This window comes from Elephas maximus, chromosome 20, assembly GCF_024166365.1.
Source record: "Elephas maximus indicus isolate mEleMax1 chromosome 20, mEleMax1 primary haplotype, whole genome shotgun sequence".
Classification (NCBI taxonomy): Eukaryota; Metazoa; Chordata; class Mammalia; order Proboscidea; family Elephantidae; genus Elephas; species Elephas maximus.
In genome coordinates, this window is record NC_064838.1 from 65,286,753 (window position 1) to 65,306,800 (window position 20,048).

Here is a 20,048-nt window from a genome sequence, read left to right on the forward strand (position 1 = left end):
CTGACCCTCCAGGGACTGGTCCCGCCTGATAATATGTCCCAAGCATGTGAGACGTAGTCTCGCCATCCTTCCTTCTAAGAAACATTCTGGCTGTACTTCTTTTAAGACAGATTTGTTCATTCTTTTGGCAGTCCGTGGTATATTCAATATTCTTCACCAACGCCATAATTCAAAGGCATTAATTCTTCTTTGGTCTTCCTTATTCATCATCAAGCTTTCACATGCATTAATGAGGCGATTGAAAACACCATGGCTTGAGTCAGGTGCACCTTAGTCTTCAAGGTGACATCTTTGATTTTTAACACTTTAAAGAGGTCTTTTTTTTTTTTCTTCTTTTTGTAGCAGATTTGCCCAGTGCAATGCACCATTTGATTTCTTGGCTTCTTACATGGGTGTTGATTGTGGATCCAAGTAAAATGAAATCCTTGACAACTTCAATATTTTCTCCATTTATCATGATGTTGCTTATTGGTCCATTTGTGTATAAAACTAAAACCAAACCCACTGCTGTCGAGTCAAGTTCAGCTCATGGTGGCCCTATAGAATGGAGTAGAACTGCCCTATAGGGTTCCCAAGGAGCACCTGGTGGATTTGAACTGCTGACCTTTTGGTTAGCAGCCAAGCTCTTAACCACTATGCCAGCAGGTGGACACTAATCTTATCCACTATCCTGTACTGCTTGGTGTGAGTATTTATCAGATCATTCTCTTTGTCAAATGAGAACTCTTGTCCTTTTTAGCTTCAAAGCTTAAAAGCCAAGGTGGTCCACCAGGATTACTAACTTAACAAATTAATTTAACAAATATCTACTGAAAACCAGACAATAGTTCCTGCTGTCATGGCGTTCATAGTCAACTCAGCCCAAGACACACAATAAACGAAATAAAAAGTTTCATAGTGAGTTAGAAATTAAGTGTTATAATGAAAGAAAAAATGTGTGTATGTGTCATTCGAAATAAGATAATGGGGATGACCATCTTGAGAAGGCAGTGTTTGAGTACAATGTGAATAAGGATCTGAAGAAGATAAGAGAGCATGGAATGCATACACCAGGGAGAAGAGCATTCCAACAAGAAGGAACAGCTGGTACAAGGGTTGTGAGGCAAAAGTACTTAGAATGTTCAAGGAACAACCAGGAAGTGAGTGTGGCTGGAGCAAAGAGAGTGTGGGAAATAACAGAAGGAGATGAAGTCAGAGGGACTAACAATGGAAGAGGCGAATGGAAGAAATCATGCAGGAACTTAGCAGATCATTGAGACAAGTAAGGCTTTGTTGTTGTTGTTAGGTGCCATTGAGTTGCTTCCAACTCATAGTGACCCTGTGTACAACAGAATGAAACACTGCCCAGTCCTGTGCCATCCTCACAACCATCGTTATGCCTTAGTCCATTGTTGGCAGCCACTGTGTCAATCCACCTTGGTGAGGGTCTTCCTCTTTTTCATTTACTTTAAGGAAGACAATGAGCCATTGTGGAGGTATAAGCAGAGAAGTGACATGGATTCCACAGGTTTAATAGGATCACTCTGGCTTCTGTCATGCAAAAAAATTTCAATAGCATTTAATCCTTAGATTAGTACTTCTTCAGCTTAGAGTACAAAATTTAAATTAGAATTAGCTAAAGAAAATGAGAAGAATCTGGCATATAGTAGGCTTTCAGAAAATATTTGTTGAATAAATAAATTCATTTTCCTTTATCTAACCACCCCGCATTAACTTAAATTAAATTTATCCCATAAATATTTATCAATCATCTACTCTATTCAAGATTCTGTTCCTAAGAACTAAAAAAAAAAAAAAAAACTAAAGCAATCAACAAATCACATACTGCTATCTAACATGACGTTGAATGACAAACCTCTTTCTTCCTTAGGATTTATGTCATCACTTTGCTTCTACAATCAACGTATTGAAGAGTCTTAACTCAGTAGGGGAGGACATGCTATGGTTGTCTTCTTTGTCATCACTCTTCTAGCCATGCTACATCGAATGCCCTTTCTGGTCCCTTAATGACATCTTAGGCAGAATCTACAACTTTGTAGGCACTTTGTGTAACTAAAAACCCAGCTTAAAATTCCAGTCTCTGATTAAAATTTTATGTCCTACTTAGCAGAAGCTTGAGATACAACCTTGACCCTTAGACCTCTCTCCCTACTTCTTCCCCCGAATCTGAGGCTGAGCTACTCTCGTACTAGAAGCAGAGTGGTCTTAGATAGCAGATCGTCAGAGGTGACAGGTGCCCCTGCTCTAGCTCAGTTCCATCTGCTCTGCCATTGCATTGGTCTCTGCATGGTTCATAGTTGATATGCATGCTTTTATCTAGGAAGGTATTCAAACTTTACCCCAGCCTATCTGTCTTTGAGGATCCATTGACAAAGGGGCAGTCACGTCTCCCTTTACAATTCCTCCAGTGGCCCTAGCCTAATCCCCTCTCCGCATTGGCCAACCCCACAGTGGGCCCAGTGTCTACCTGGGCAGCTCCATGGCACCTGCCCTCTACTCTGACATTCACGGTCCTTTACAGGAATCAGGAGCGTGTGCACTTCCTCCCAGAAAACAGGGATAGGATAGAAAAGTTGTTGCCATTTTCTTCCCAGGAACACGACTCCAGAGTCCCTTCTTGCCCCATCACTATAGGTCAGGCCAAGAGGCCCTCCCCTTCTTGCTTTCAAAAATATACAAATGAGAAGCAAGCACTCTTCTGTGCTCAGGGACAATCTTAACCATGCAGTGCAAACGGGAAGCTCTTCCAATCTACTCATATGGTGCTGCACAACCAGTCTGATGGCAGCGCCTGCATAAGCCTGCAGGTTCTGCAGCTCAGCCAGCACTGACCAGGGAACAAGATGCCTGCATCCTTGCCTCAAAGATGCCCTCCTCAAGGCTTCCTGCACAAGAGGCAGTAGAAGTAATCACTCCAGAAAGAGGGAAGAGAAAATCCTCTCAGCATTCCAACTGTCTATCATTCCCCTCACCACTGCCCTTATGTAGCTTGGGTTTGCTTCAATGTGCTGGTTCTGTTCTGTTCTTTCCTCTCAGTAAAGTTGGTATGGGGAGTATCTCTCCTCAAATATTGTCAGCCCTGCTTAGACTGTGAGACACTTAGCACTGGTTTGGGCCCTAGTTGCTTATTCTAGGACAATATGAAAATCCCACTTGATGCCTGCCCCACTCCTGAACTTCAGTTACATTACATGTAATTGGCTCCAATTACATGAAGATACAGCTCCATGAGGAAAAGCTTCTAGGGGCCATGTGGTCCCTAAACAGAACACAAAATACTAACTGGTATTCTAGTCTTGTACATGTGAAACACTCTGGGAAAATAAAAATAATGTAATTCACGCTGACTTATTTTAAACTTGTGTGGTTGTTAGGTGTCAGTTCTGACTCAAAGCAACCCTATGTACAACAGAACAAAACACTGCCCAGTTTTTGCACCATCCTCACAATCGTTGTTATGCTTGAGCCCATTGTTGCAGCCACAGTGTCAATCCATCTTGTTGAGGGTCTTCCTCTTTTTTGCTGACCCTCTACTTTACCAAGCATGATGTCCTTCTCCAGGGACTGGTCCCTCCTGATAACATGTCCAAAATATATGAGACGTAGTCTCGCCATCCTTGCTTCTAAGGAGCATTCTAGCTATACTTCCAAGACAGATTTTTTCATTCTTTTGGCAGTCCATGATATAGTCAGTATTCTTCACCAACACCACAATTCGAAGGCGTCAATTCTTTTCCCATCTTCCTTGTTCATTCTCCTTATTTACTGCTTTCACATGCATGTGAGGCGATTGAAAACAACATGACTTGGGTCAGGTGCCCCACCTTAGTCTTCAAGGTGACAACTTTGCTTTTTACATTTTATGGTTATGTATGTGTTATTTGACAACTATTAAAGCAATCATCTTTGGTGACTAGAAGAGTATCATGGTTCCTTTCAAAGTATTAACAAACTCAACAGATAATTCTGAGCTTCAACATATCTCTTGAATCGGAAATAAATCTTAAAGAAGAAAAAATTTCTTGATAACTACAGCCATTTCAAAACCTATTAGAAAGGAGAAAAATTAGACAGCCAGATGAATTTAGGTCCTCCTGGACCCATTTAACCTAGAGCAAGTTATGCTGCTATCCCAGCTAAACTGCCCAGTCCCTTACAGAAGGCACTGGAGAGTGAGGCTTAAACCTTATAGCCCCAAGGAATTGTCCCTTTCAGAAATCACCAAGGTTAGTCCTATTCTTAAAGGACAATGGTGACAATGATAAAACAATAACACCATCAAAAAGAAAACACACACAAAAAAAACCATTGCCATCAAGTCAACTTCAACTCATGAAAAGAAAATAACAATGAAAAAATAAAAAAAGGCAGAGTATAGATTTCAGAAAATATAACACTGGAAAGCAGAACTACTGGGAAAGGCTTAAGACTAACTCCTCAGAATGCCTGATCAGTGATGTACGAATGTTTGCTGTGCAGGAGGACGCAACTAGAAGTGGTGGAAAGAACACTGGAATGAGAATCAACAGTCCTGGGTGAAGTCCTGACCCTCATGACGGGGGCCACCATTGGTTTGACACTCAGCTTCCCCGTTTAAACTCCTTACAGATCAGTGAGGACAAAACAAAATAGTGATTCCAACCATGTGTTGATGGTTATAAATTTTTTTTGTTTATTTAATTTATTTAAAAATATTTTAATATATCAATAAGATATGTATATATAAACATACTTTCCACTATCATCCGCACAAGAGCGAAAGACAGACAGACGAAGAGAACATTGCCTCAGTACCTCCTCCTACAAATTAGGCTTTCCCATAAATTCCTGGTAGGAGGCTACGAATTCATGGAGAGGAGGATGGCCGTCTGAAACAAAGACAGAGCTCTACTGTTTTTAATTCATTGGTGAATCTACCACTGTGCTAGAATCAAGGGTGTTGCAGAATACCATACTGGACCCCTGAGATCTAACAGCATCTTCCTCCCATCAGTCTTCATCACTCTGAAGCCGGGGCTGTTACTGAAAGTGTACGTGCTGGCATACCCATTCATACTATTAAAGTAATGAAACACATCTGTGTGTATTGCCCCCGAATGCCGCTCACTACACCTCTGTTTCCTTCCCAGGGACTCCCAGGCCTCCCCACAATACAGAGATTAATAGGTTGATGTCTGCCCAGCCGAAGGCTTCCAAAAACTGCATCTGATGCTCTCGTTGGTCAGTGCCCCTGTGCCTAGTTGTTACATGTAAGAATAACTCCCATACCTAACACATATCCACCCACATCCTGACCCCATGTTCAGGGTGTCTCAGACTATAGCAGAAATCTCAGGAAAATAGCCTAAATATCAAAACTAGTTCTGATACCTAGTATTATAAAAAAAAAAGAGAGCTCTTTTTAAGATAAAGCCAATTTAGGATATATGCCCGAGAGCTATTTGTAAAATTTATATTTATTTTTTCAGTCAATTAGTTTGCAATAGGAAATGGGAGCTAAGTAAATAAATTAGATCTTCAATTTGTAATTAATATAAATAATCATGCTAATTGCAAAAATTAGACATACATGCACATTATGCATTATATAATAAATAATATACATAAGGCTGTTAGAAGAAAGCCATCCTAACTTATGTGTTGTAGAAAATCCACGTATATTCACTCAATAGATTTTAACAGTTTTGATATGTGTCTGAAAATATAGGATAAACATAAACTGCCTACTGGTGTTCTAACAAATGTATTTTCATTCCAAATGGAAATTAGACTACATTTTGCATTATTTGAGTTAATTACATGACATTTCTTATGAATAATGATGTATCATTCCATTCATTACTTCCAATTCTGTTCTGTTACGAGCACAAGGCTGGCAACACCATGACCAGCCTTCCCTGTTCCTCACAATCTGATGCCTCACACTGAAAGCAGGTCAAAAATGTGCCCAGAATGTAATGAACAGAGTTCAGTAACTGCTAACCATGACAGTTTAAAATTACCTGAGGAACATTACACATGGAAATAAACGGAAACAGGGAAGAGCTTTCCACAGTACAGGACACCCACTTTTGCAATTAATACGAGAAATATTCAAGGTCTTATTTTGATACGTGTAATTATCATCCTACCATTTGCTATGGCTGGAGAGACAGCATCCTCAGTATCCTCCCCCTCCTCTCACACATTAACAGAATTATCCTCTGTATACATGGGCGGGCAGTAAAGGTGTCCTTTCCTGGATGCGAAAGTGACTCTATAGCCTTCCTATAATGCTGAGAGAATGTGGAAACCTGCTAAAAGCCCTGATCATAGAGCCAGTAGGATTCCTCTCCTTTAATGTGTGCCTATGATCAGCCCATCCTGCTCGATTCATCGCAGGGCCTGAAGCTAGAAGGTAAATCTTCTTATGAAGAAGAGGCCATGGTCAAGGAAAGACTGTCAAAACTAAGTAATTAAGCACAGGGGCCAAGTGAACTACAAGGCCACCACGTGTGTGTTCTCTCCAGGGAGCAGGCAGCAAGGAGCGAGGACAGCCAAAAACAAGAGACAGCCAACAGGAGGAAGCAGCTTGGACGAGGTCTGAAGTCCAATATTTACATGCTTTGGGCACACTGTTTTCATGGGTGAGTCACCTTCATATAAAAGGACCAGGGCAAAGTGTCTAAAATTCACTCATTTTTCTCCATCTAATTTTCAACATTCCTTGCACACATAGAAAATTCCTATTTGATTCTTTCAGTGTTGGGTCCAACAATCCATCATTCTGTCTATAATGAAAACAAATATGCCAATCTTGGCTCTAGTAACAAAAAATAAACTAGGGAGAGAAAACACCTGGCAAGGAGGGCCCCTTGTCCCTGTCTGGTACCCGTGACAGTTACTGCCCGCTGACCATGCGTGCAGCCTCAGAATCCCCCTCAACACTATGTGCTCACTACCAACTAATGAGCTGGCATTAGAGACCAAATGCATTTGCTTTTTATGTGCTAATTCCTCAGACAACAAGTCGAGATGAATGACAGTCCTCCAAGTCTGCTCTGTGGTAGGGTTTGGCAGGATCCCCTGCGGCAGGTTCTACAGACTGGAAAAAAAAAAAAAAGCCGGCAACTTAGAGAAGGATGAAAGCATCCAAGAGCTTCCTTTGTTCCTGCTGATCAATGCCATCAAAAGTTGGTTCTAAGACCAGAAGAAATAGATGGTACCCAGCTACCACCCATGACTGCCCTGACAGGGAACACAACAGAGAATCCCTGACAGAGAAGGAGAACAGCGGGATGCAGACCTCAAACTCTTGTAAAAAGACCAGGCTTAACGGTCTGACTGAGACTGGAGGGACCCCAGAGGTCATGGCCCTCTGTTAGCCCAAGACTGGATTCCCCAGGCCAACTCTTCAGACAGGAATTGGACTGGACTATAGGACAGAAAATGATACTGGTGAGGAGTGAGCTTCTTGGTTCAAGTAGACACATGAGACTATGTGGGCAGCTGCAGCCTGGAGGCGATATGGCAAGGCAGAGGGGGACAGGACCTGGTTGAATGGACACAGGGAATACAGGGTGTAGAGGAGGAGTGTGCTGTCTCATTAGGGGGAGAGCAGCTAGGAGTACATAGCAAGGCGTGTATAAGTTTTTGTATGAGAGACTAACTTGATTTGTAAACTTTCACTTAAAGCACAATTAAAAAAAAAAACCTATGGGCACCGAAAAAAAAAAAAAAGTTGGTTCTAGCTGTTGAGTTGATTCTGACTCATGGCGGCCCTATAGCTGGTGGCAACATCCTCTAATAACTTAAGGGTAGGTGCACATTTATGTAGACTTCTTCCATAGAAATGGGGGTGGGGGGATTAAATGAGCAATCACAGCTATATGCATATCCTTTGAACATGATGATCTGCCAAATAAAGCCCAGAAAAGAAAATCCGACTACAAGAAAATCAACTCACCCCATTAGAGCTTAGGGCAAATGATGGCGAGAAGGTCTTTAAACATCTCCCCAAGAGTATTTTAAGCTATATTATACAGCAGTCACCCTGAAGACTAAGGTGCGCCTGACCCAAGCCATGGTATTTTCAATCGCATCATATGCATGTGAAAGCTGGACAATGAATAAGGAAGACCGAAGAAGAGTTGACGCCTTTGAATTGTGGTGTTGGCAAAGAATGTTGAATATACCACGGACTGCCAAAAGAAGGAACAAATCCATCTTGGAAGAAGTGCGGCCAGAATGCTCCTTAGAGGCAAGATGGAGAGACTACATCTTACATACTTTGGACATGTTGTCAGGAGGGATCAGTCCCTGGAGAAGGACATGATGCTTGGCAGAGTACAGGGTCAGTGGAAAAGAGGAAGACTCTCAACGAGGTGGATTGACACAGTGGCTGCAACAATGAGCTCAAGCATAACAACGATTGTAAGGGTGGTGCAGGACCGGGCAGTGTTTCGTTCTGTTGTGCATAGGGTCGCTATGAGTTGGAACTGACTCGAAGGCACCTAACGGCAACAACAACAACAATATACAGTAAGCAGGCACAAGGGGGGAAAAGACATGTGCTTAGGGCAACTTTAAGAGCCAAAATCTATCTTTAGCAATAAAAATGCTAAAATAGTGTTTGCATGTATTTTATTTGCACAGGAAGGTTTAAAAAGAAACTCTTTTGGAAATGAAAGATCATCAGATCACTAATAACTGCAGTTTCCTGAACAATTAAGGGAATTCACAAGACTATAACCTCCTCAGGAAATGACAAATATTCCTGCTTTTTACAGAAGGACTAAAAGGGCATTTTTATCTACAGCATCTATTCCGTAAAAATCGCTGTAAGTAATGAAGAAATTTTTGTTATTTTTTCATTGATTTCAGGAATATTCTGCATGGCAATAGTCAGAAAACAGAGAAAACTAAATACTGCTCCACTTGGAAAGGCAAAATCTTATTCTAAAAGACATTGGTCAGTGTTCTCTTCTTTATCTCTCGAGTTTGGATCGCAAAGCACAGTTTCCATTGCACCAAACTTTGGCTTCGAATGAGTCAGCAAAACATCCTTTAAGTTGCCTGGTCTAATTCTTTATAAATACACTTTGTAAGGCTATGCTCTATGCATCATCCTAAAATCGTTTGGCCCTGATAACATTCTGTGCGATGCTCTCGTTGGAAAAAAAAAAGCTGCTTTTTAATAACTGATTCGATAAGCTGTTGACAAATGATTTGTGTAATATGGTATGGCCAGCAACCGAGTTTGTCTTAGTCATTACACACCACATTCAGTTTGTCCACGAATGTTGCTGTGTTCCCCTTATGTTCAAGCTCCTTATGCCATTCTGAATAGCAACCCAAAGATCAATACACTGTCTGCTGAAAACAAATGAGTCATTTTATTTACAGTAAAAGCCCCAGTCCCCAAATGAGTTCCACTAATGTTCAAATCCATGTTTCATGCTCAACCCAAGATGAAAGGTAGACACAGCACAATGCGGGGCGGGGGAAGGGGGTAGTGGGAGGGGGAAGAAATATTAATGTATTGGTTCGAATTCATTTAAGCCATGAACCATAGTGGGGCTGCACCAAGATCCGTGAATAAAACGTTCACTGCAGAATTATGAAGACACAATCTCCAAAATACACCTGTTCTCTCACCAAGACATTCTGCAAGAACGCTTTCCAGTAACAAGAAATTAACGGATTAAAGACATTCTGACATATCCTTCTACAGTGTTACACCACAGAGGCCAAAGCCTATTCATTCAATTGGCTCTCAATGCTGTTTGCAATGAGCAGAAGTGTTTGCTTTAGCTGGGGAGAAGGAGGGACTGAAGTGGCCCTTTTGAGACTAAAGCAAACAATTTTGCTTCAAAAACGTATCTTCAGCCCGATTTGACAGCTCTTTGCCTCCTCTGAAAGCGATAAAAAATAAAGTCAGTGAGCAAAGTCATCAGAAAAAAAGGGTTGCAGGGGAAAGCAAAATGTTAGAGGGGATACATGTTCAAAGGTGACATTTACAAGCCTCTCATGAATGGCACACTCCCCAAAGGCCACCCTGAATACAGTTTTTAAAAAGAGTTTACCCAAAACGCAAAATAAAATGTTTCATTTCACATAAAGATGGCAATAAACTGCCTTGAAAACCGACTTGCCCATTGAGCAACTCACAAGTAGAGGGAGTGGCAAGGAATCTTTCCCCTTCTGCCATCAATCCATTCACTGCTTTTAGACTTGACTCATAACTCTTCACACGAGGCTGTAACTGACAAAGCACGGAGGGGGAAGTTGGGAAACTACAACTTAGAAATGATACCAAAAATCTGGGAGAAAATGGTGACAAGGCTTGGCTCTGTGCATGGTAATACTAACCAGGCAGGAATTCAGCAGGCACTTGCTTGTCACATTGCATTCACTGGAATCATCCATATGATCCTGAAGTTGGCAGTTTCACTTTAAATTCAGCCAGCATAGAGCTACTGGATGCTGAGAAGAAAGGGACGCATGAGAGCAGATCCTGTCCCCACCCCTTCCAGGAGTCAATGGCTCAGTGCAGAGGCAAACAGGAACATGCCTCGTTCTGACATGAAGCAGGCTGGGATAAGTGTTAGGCACAGTGCCTGGAACAGAATAAGAGCTTAACAACGTGTGAATAAGGAACAAAATGTCAAGAACAAAGAGTACAGAATTGTTTGTTTTTTCCTAAGAGGGCAGGACAAGTATCAAATGTTAAAAAATCAAATGTTAGCTGATATTAAAAGGATGGGAAGGTGCAGAGTGGTAGGGAAACCATGGTGAAGGGTAAATACAATGCATGTTTGGGAAGTAGCCAGGAAGTGGTAGATTGAGCCAAGATAATGAAAATCTTTAGAAACTGTAGTAAGGAGTTTGGACTTTATCCTCAAGAAACGTGAAGATTCATGAATGGTTTGTTAGCAAAGAAATAAGAGAGTGATATAATCAGAGCTATGCTTTGGAACAAGATGTAGACTCAGTCAGAGAATTTCCAAGACAGGGAGCCTACAAAAAGCAAGATGACACACATCGTGGGGCTAGACTAGAATACTGGTGCGGGGCAGGGGCGGGGGGGGCGGGGTGCAGATTAAAACCCACTGCAGAGATTGCAATGTTTATTTTATAAAATGTTAGTGGGCAGAGCTATCCACAGCTTCAATTCCCAAGTCTCAGGACAAACGAATACAGCTTTCTGCAGGCGAATGAATGCTTTTATTAAGATTCTTCTCACAGTTGTAACCTAACAGCGTTTACAAAGGTAAAGTAAAATAAAAAGTTACGGAATCATCATTTAAAAAGGATTGTCTGAATACATTATCCACCGGCCCTGAGACCATTTGAAGCACCATATATTCGAAATAGCCTCACAGGGTATGCTCTTGACAAAAATGTTCCTGTCCTCGTTATTCTCATCCTCAGAAAGGATCACGTCCTTCTTCCTACCTTCCAACACGCTGAGGTTTGTTCATTTTAATAAAATATTTCCTATGTGCTTGGCATTTACTCAAAGATGTTATCTGACCAGGAATCCTTTCAAAAATGGCAAAGCCATCTAGAAAAAAAAGTAGTCACCCCTCACTAATTGCTCGGTGTTCAGTATAGATAGTTCCCTAGAATCAGGCATTTCAATTTCTCTTGGGTTCAAATACAAATATGCCACAAGTCTTACATATTACCCTTTCAGAGTTGGTTAAAAAGTCCATGGAAAAACAAGTTACTTATCATCATGATATAAAGGAAAAAATCACGAAGCAAAGTTCATTCCACTAATAACCATGAAAAAGAGGTACAGCTGTAAAATCACACATTTTCTCAATCTAAAGCAATAAGATTTGCTCATCAAATTCACCTTTAAATCTCAAGTTCCCTTAGTTCTTCACTAGAAATTAATTTAAGCTGACACACGGCAAGAGATGGCATTTAAACTCTATCACACTGACCCCTGAATTTACAGACATTCTGTTTAAAAAATATTCCTCAAAGGAAAAAGACCACCACAAACTTACGGCAAAATCAAATAAAGAAATAAAATGCTTTTGTTATTCCAAGAACTTCAGGGGCTTTGGATGAACTCAATACAAGTACACAACTTAAAAACTCATTTTTCATGGCCTTTCTAATACATTTGAGCGTCTTCTTTAAATTTCAATAAAAAAGAACAGTTTTCTAATACCGAGCACTCCTATTTTAGACTCAGTTTTATTTTTACGAATTTAAAAGGAGATTTAGAAATACTATCAACAAAACTTTTACATAAAATTATTTATGAGTCTATTGCCATGACTATTAGTTTTATAAATTGGTAATTTTATTTAACTAATTTGGATTCAAAGATTTTGGGAGTCTCTTACACACTTATCTTTTGCTATGTGTCTTTCTTATTTGCAATATTTTGTTTTTCAATGTACAATAGCTACATGGCCAAGAAGGAAGATTATTCATGAATTTCTCAAACACTTTGGAAAATTTTTACTGAAAAAATAAAACCTCCTCTAAAAAAAAAAACTTGGAATATTTGTATATTCAGAATTACTAAAGAATTCATTTGAAAGTGAAATGATGTCTCAAGGTAGAAACAATGCTTATGATTTTAAATATCAAATGTTATATTTTGTCCCTCTGCATAGTAAACTAAGTTGGAAGAAAAAAATTTGAAGAGTCAGTACAAAATTCATATGCACACCATCACAAGTGATACTTTCAACTACATAAAAAATAACCTCCCTTGAGCACTTCACCAATTCTTGCTACTCCCACTGCAAAGGAACAAAGCTTCTCTTGAAGTCAGCAGAGGTAAGACTACAGCTCCACGGTCAGAGTCTACCATCAATGACACAGACAATGATCTACAAGTTGGACTCTTTTCCCAAGAGAAAATGCTATTTTAGATTTTAACATGAAATAAATTTTTTTTTCTGTGTAAGTATATTTATGTGCATTAACTAATTAAAATGCAGAGCCTGAATAATCTCCAAGAAGTAAAGAAAGAAAGTCAGTCTCAAATCATCACATGATACCTTACTTCCACACCACAAAGATGGCACCCAATTTCTAACCTACTGTCAAAATTCATAAGAGACAAACCGAAAACTAAGTGCCCACAATATTCACCGGGCCCATATTAGAAGCACCTATTTATTTACACAGCTACAGCAGTAAAAAGGTCAAGCAAAAATCACCTCCAAAGCCACGGTTGCTAAGCAACCCTTTTCAGATGTTCTGCAGCACTGATCAAGCATATATTCCTGGTGCCACCAACAGGATTCAGAATAAATGTGAGTAACATCTTACCTGGGCTCTCCAAAGGGCTGAGGAGGATTCTTTGCTTACCTTTTCTGGACGGACATGCGAGGCCAATCCTGTATTCATTTGGTCAGTTAGGTTTGAAGGCTTTTTATTCTTCCTCTCTTAAAACAAGCAACCAGAAAAAAAAAAAGGATACGTCCTGGCACCACAGGCTTCCTGTTAACAAGGGCAAAGGAGAGCTCGGTCTTGAGAAACACCACAGAGGGCTTGATGAGATGTTGGCCAAATCTGAATGACATTTCCTCAAAGTTGAAGTCTGAAAGAAAAGATGATTTAAAAAATGGGCATTTATAAAATTCAAATAAGAAACACAAACCATATACCACTTTAAGGAAAGCAAATTCAAATACTACAGATTCTTAGGTGCAAAGAGGACGCCATTTACAGTGTTCCCCTTTTAATGTCCACTACGATGTATTCTGGGTAAGTTCTCCTAACATATGATACTCTTCTCATATGTGTTGCCTTGATTGGGGTTGGCGTTTTCAAGCAGAAGCTTGCACGTGGACAACGTAACAGCCTCTCCTCATAAATGTCTCTGCACCTTCTGGTCACCACCTTAACCCATATCCACTAGGTCCCATTTGTCAGGTAATTTTTATTTTCACCCTCTCATTTGATCATCTTTGCTAAGCTGAAAATTTCACTGTTAAGCATTGACTGTAACCCTTCTAACTCTTAAGTGTTTTTCTCAACTGGTTTTATCTTTGTTTATATAAGAGCAATTCAGAAAAAATACACTGTTTGACCTTGCCTACAATTACAAACACGTATGAGCATTCCTAGGGAACGATTATAGCAAAAGAAAAGAAAGGAGAAAGGGGGCAAAACAGAGTTCAAGACAAGAACAGCCTGTGGTTGACGTAGAGCCAGAATGCAGCAAGGCATGCGAAGTGCTCCCTATATGCCTTTCTGCGGAAAGTCAGAGAGGTGGTTGGAGTGAGATGTGGCACTTAGCATCTAGGGTGACCCAAATGCATTCAATGGCCAGACCGCAAGGAATAATCTTCTGTCAGACAGATGCCTATATATGACAAAGTTCTTTTCTGAATGAATGAGACTCACTCTCTCTGGGAGATCACTTTATTTTTCTAGTTCAGGAACCACTTTACCACACAAGTGAAGAAAATAGATCAATCCGTGGAAAAACAGCAACAGGATTACAAAAAGGATCAAGTCAGAAAATGGCCTGCACAATCGTTTAATGATTTGAATGTTCTCAATGGCACACACATACAAAACCACAGAGGGCTACACAAATGTCATCTATTGTAGAAGCACCAAGAGCCAGGAGTTGACACGTAACAGGTAGTAAAGAACTAAAATGGAAAGTGGGCCTTAATGACACATGCACAACTATCCTACAAAAACACAGGGTCAGTAAAGATGTCAAAAATCACCTCACACATTGGTTCTCACACGAGTGAGACGTTGGTCCCTGGATCAGCAACATCAGCACCACTTGGGAACTTGTTAGACAACCAGATTCTCAGGCCCCACCCCAGACCTACTGAACTAGAAACTCTGGGAGGAGGGCCCAGGAATCTGTGTTTAATAAGCTGTTGAGGGAATGTAGAATCACTGATCTAATTTGATTATCCTCCCAATCCTTGGGCCCTTCCCTACAGAATCCCTGACAACTGGCTGGCTAGCCTATGCTTGAACACGCCAGCAACGCAAAGTGTAATATCCACTCTTCCCAAGAGAGCCAATTCCACCAATTACGTAGTTCCTCTCCATACTAAGTCCATCTATTTGTCGTGAATTTATTCCTCAGTACCTTATGAAAGTGCAATGAAAGTGGCAATGCTTCAGATATTTGGAGGTAATTATTCTTCATTTTCCCCAGTTTTCCTTTTCCTAGGATAAACAAGGAATAGCATTTCAACCTTTTTACAAACAGCACTGATTCAAGTCACCAATAGATATCTGTGGTTTTGCCTCTCCAGAATCCATTCCTTGTAATTCTGACCTTAACAACTCATTTTTTCTTTGGGTAGTTATTCCACCATATGCTGTATGTGGGGCTATTCCTACTGCCTGGTTCTAGGGATAGGCAAGTGACACCCTCAGTCCACTGTCACGGAGACTGAGTCAGGACTGGGCACTGGACACAAGATGAGCCAATCAAAGGCAAGGATGTCAGCCAGAGGATTAACACTAACCCTCTGGGGGTGAAGGGTCTTTCTTTCTGGTAAGTTACCAAGCAGTAGGACATGAAATTGGAACAGCTAGTGGTTACTATCTTAGTTATCTAGTGCGGCTATAACAGAAATACCACAAGTGGATGGCTTTAACAAACAGAAATTTATTCTCTCACAATTTCAGAAGCCAGAAGCCTGAATTCAGGGCGCCAGTTCCAGTGCAAGACTCTCTCTCTCTGTCAGCTCCGGGGGAAGGTTTTTGTCATCGATCTTTCCCTACTCTAGTAGTTTCTCAGTACAGGAACCCCAGTTCCAAAGGACGCTCTCCACTCCTGGCTCTTCTTGCTTGGAGGTAATGAGGTCCCTCTCTTCTCTGCTCGATTCTCTCTTCTATATCGCAAAAGAGATCGACTCAAACTATAACCTAATCCTATAGGTTGAGTCCTGCCTCATTAACATAACTGCCTCTAATCCTGCCTCATTAATATCATAGAGGTTAGGATTTACAACATGTGGGATAATCATATCAGATCACAAAATGGTGGACAATCACACAGTACTGGGATTCATGACCTACCCAAGTTGACACACATTTTTGGGGGACACAGTTCAATCCATAAGAGTTATGCTAAACAGAGTTTGCCTGATATTAGACCCAACAATGAGGCAAGCACAGCCAAGACACAGAGAGAACCATGCCTGATGACATTGAGCACCTGGCTCTCACAATCCCAGAAGGAATTTGTTCCCCCTGAAGGATAAGTGCACAAAATTGACTTAAGGACAGGGTTAGGGTTAGGGTAAACAAGTTCATGAAAGTCTCTTTACTTCTGTTCTTTTTCAGTGTTCTTCTTTTTATTATCATTTCCCCTTTATACTTGATGCCCAGTTCCCTCCCCTCCCCTCCCCTCCCACCACAGGGGCTCACTTTTTCACAATTAATGTAGTGTTTATAATCCTCTTTACATGTTTGTTTACCTCTATTTATATATGACAAAAACATATAGAGCTCTTACACCTGGTCTTCAATTTTTACATAAATCATACTATGCTTTAAATCTCATTCTGCCTTTTTCTCTCAACACTGCTTCCAAGCTTCACCTCTGTTGCCATAAATAGATCTAGTTCACTACTTCTCATTGCTTATTCTTTCTTATTACATTCCACTGTGATTCTTCTCATCCATTTCTCTAGCACCTAAGAGGTAGCTTGATTCCCATCTTGCACCACAAATAACACTCCAAAGACCATCTGTGAATACATTTCCCTAGGTATCCATGATAGAGTTCTATCACTGTGTTTCGGGTCATGTTGTTATTAGTTGCCCTTGAGTTGGCTCTGACTCATGGCAACCTTATGGACACAGAATGAAACATTGACCGGGCCACGCCATCTTCACAAGCATTGGTATGCTTGAGTCCATTGTCATGGCAGCTGTGTATTTTGGGTGCCTTCCAACCTAGGGGACTCACCTTCTAGCATTATATAGGACAATATTCTATTTTGATCCACAGGGTTTTCACTGGCTAATTTTGGAAGTGATTCACCAGGATTTTCTTACTAGTTTGTCTTAGCCTGGAAGCTCTGCTGAAACCTGTCCACCATGGGTGACTCTGCTGGTATTTGAAATACTGATGGTATAGCTTCCGGCATCATAGCAACAGACAAGTCACCACAGTAGGACAAACTGATGAAGGGGTGGTGGTTATACATTTACTGAATTTGTCTAAAATATATGTACCAGTTACATTTCCAGCAGTGATATGGGAGGATTTCTACTTTCCCACATCCTTGCCCCTACTTCATATCATCTGACTTCCTAGTTCTTATTGATACGTTAGGGAAAAAATTTTACCTTAATTTTAATATGCTTCTAACAGTGATGTATGTCTGTGTGTGTACATGTTTCTCCTGTGAATTGTCAATTCACATCATTCATCTTGTTTTCTATTGGTTCTCTTCCTCTTACATTCTCATTTTACAGAATCCCTTGTATCTTCTAAATATTGATCTTGGTCTATTAAACATTACAATTACCTTTCACCAACTGTTAATTTTTCTATCATGTCCTCCATTAAACAGAAAATCATTTTGATATATTCAAATTCATCTTTTTTTTTTATGGTTTTTTGCTCTGTGCACCTAATGTAACAAATTTTCTGTACCCTAAAATTACAAAAATATACTCCTGTATCATCTCCTGTCAGCTTTATAATTCACTCTTAAGAGTTAGGTATTTAACCCACTTGGAGCTTGTTTAATGTACGCAGTACAGAAAGGTTCATTTTCCTCCATTCGTGAGCCAACCTTCCCATCACCATTTGCTGGGAATGACTACACCAAGTTCCCATATGTACATAGGAAAGAGTCTGGACTTTAGCCTGTTCTGTTCCGATTCTATGCCACGTGCTGTAGAACAGAGGCTGCCATTTTTTTTTTTTTTTTTCCTGTAAAGGACCAGAGCCAGTGGGCCACACAGTCTCTGTACCAATTACTCAACTCTGCCATGGCAGCATGAAAGCAGCCATAGACCATCCATAAATGAATGGGTGTGTCTGTGCCCCAATAAAATTTTATTCGCAAGAAACAGGCTGCAGCCTGGATTTGGCTTGTAGGCTGCAGTTTGCCAGCTTCCGCTGCAGAATGTTAATACCTCATAGAACGAGGTTCTCTCTTTGTTTTCCTTATTTATTTTTCCATTTAGATTTTAGACCCAGCTCTGCTCCTTCAAAAAAAGTTCTTGCTCGGATGCTGATTGAAATTACACTGAATTTAAATTTTAACGGGGAACTTTGACATCTTCATGGTAATCAATCAAGCCATTTATGGTCCACATTTATGCTCTATAGTACTATAATAAAACTCTTCCAATAGTTTTAAATTTCTCTTATATGTTTCATGTATTCTTTCTCAGATTTATTCCTAGAGAGCTTATAATTTATGTCACTATTATAAATTGTATCTTATTATCATCATAGTTTGTAATTGGTTACTCCAATACAGAGGAAGCTATTGATTTTTACATGTTGCCCTTATAACTGGGAACCTTATCGAACTCTTGTATTGCTGTTAGTTTCTGCTGATTCTCTTGGATTTTCTATACAAATAGTTTTACCTAGAAATATGACAATTTTGTCTTTCATTTCATTTCTTATACTGTTTGTATGCTTGTCTTACTGCATTGGTCAGGTATCTGGTAAAAGGTTAAGAAGTAGAAATAACACAGGCATCCTTGTCTTGTTCCCAACCTTAAAAGGAATGAGTTTAAAGTTTTGCTTTTTGATTATGAATGGTATCTGCTGTAGGTTTTAGTAGAAAACCTGTGTCAATTTACAAAAAAAAAAAAAAAAAAAATTATCTTCCATTCCTTGTTTGCTAAGAGTTGATTTAATTTAAAAACGGAAAAAGATTTAATTTTATTAAATGCTTTTCTATAAAATTGACCGCAGAATTTCTTGTCCTTTGCCATTAGGTGGTAAATTACAATAAGAGATTTTTTTCAAACATTGAACCATCCTTGCATTTTTATGATTGATTAAACTTAGTTACAACACATTCTTTTTTAATACATTGCTAGATTTGATTACTAGGGGTTTTTAATCTAAGTGAAACTGATCAGTAATTATATATTTTTTTAGCTAAATTTACCTAATTTTCATCATTAAAATCAAATTTAATAGGTTGCCTTCTTTTCTTCTAGAACAGGTTGTTTAAAGAGGGATTTTCTGTTCCTCGAGAATTACATAAAATTCTTTTGTAAAACTTTCCGGGTATCTTCATTTTTATTGTGGGGAGGGCTGTTTCAATAATCATTACAAATTACATAATGGTTTCTGATTTACTTAAGTTTTTTTTCCTTGCAGCAATATTTAGCCATATATCCTTTTCATATGTTTTCAATTTTATTGGTAGAAATTCATCATATTCTTTTTAACAGATTAGAAAAATAGAATCTGTAATTATCCATTTAATGTATTTTATTTGTTCATATTATATACCTGTTTTTCTTTATCGGTCTCAAAAAAAGTATATCTAATCCATTTATTTTTTCAAAGAAGAAGATTTGCTTTTATTAATTACTCTTTTGTTGCTGATTTTCTGCACTTACATTATTTTCCTCTTTTTTTTTAATTTTCTTTGTTCCTTCAGATTTACTGTGGTACAGTTTTTCTAGCTACTTGAGTCAAACATTTGCTTAAATAGCTTCAGGCTTTCTAGATTTTTATTAGGTAACAAAAGCTATAAATTCCCTTCAAGTACTTCTTTAACTCTCTCAAGTTTTGACCTGTAGTGCTTTGATTTCACTCAGCTCTAAAATTATGCTATTCTCATTATCAGAAATATGAGATCCTTTTTCTACCTTTTTGTGAATGATTTCAGATTTTATTGTACTGTAGTTTAGTTAGAGGAAAGTAACTCCACAGTGCAGGTTTTTTTGAATTTGAGGCTTCTTTCCTGATCCATTGAAAGATAAATCTTGCCTAACCTACACATCCTGCAAAGTAAAATGCATTTTGCATTTATTGAGTGAGAAGTTCTATACACATGGTAGATCAAAATTGTAAATTATTATCCAAATCTTCTCTATCTCTGCTTGCTTTCTGT

General features: G+C 39.4%; 1 protein-coding gene and 1 long non-coding RNA gene across 6 annotated transcripts in view; both read right to left on the bottom strand.

Annotated features, from left to right (window-relative positions):
* Window positions 1-12,202, bottom strand: part of LOC126064399 (uncharacterized) — a 305,820-nt gene extending 293,618 nt beyond the window's left edge. The window contains exons 1-2 of one of the 2 annotated variants that reach the window (XR_007514502.1): window positions 10,351-12,202; window positions 10,150-10,243 (exon numbers count right to left, since the gene is read on the bottom strand). This is a non-coding gene — a long non-coding RNA (uncharacterized LOC126064399). Of the gene's footprint in view, window positions 1-10,149 lie in introns of both variants that reach the window. The other variant, XR_007514495.1, reaches the window with a different exon arrangement.
* FHIT (fragile histidine triad diadenosine triphosphatase) overlaps window positions 1-20,048 on the bottom strand; it is a 1,766,300-nt gene that overhangs the window by 949,675 nt on the left and 796,577 nt on the right. For all 4 annotated transcript variants that reach the window (XM_049863424.1, XM_049863427.1, XM_049863426.1 and 1 more), the window contains one exon: window positions 13,436-13,555. In XM_049863424.1, coding sequence (XP_049719381.1) covers window positions 13,436-13,538 — 103 coding nt within the window. In that variant the 5' untranslated portion in view covers window positions 13,539-13,555. The remainder of the gene's footprint in view (window positions 1-13,435; window positions 13,556-20,048) is intronic.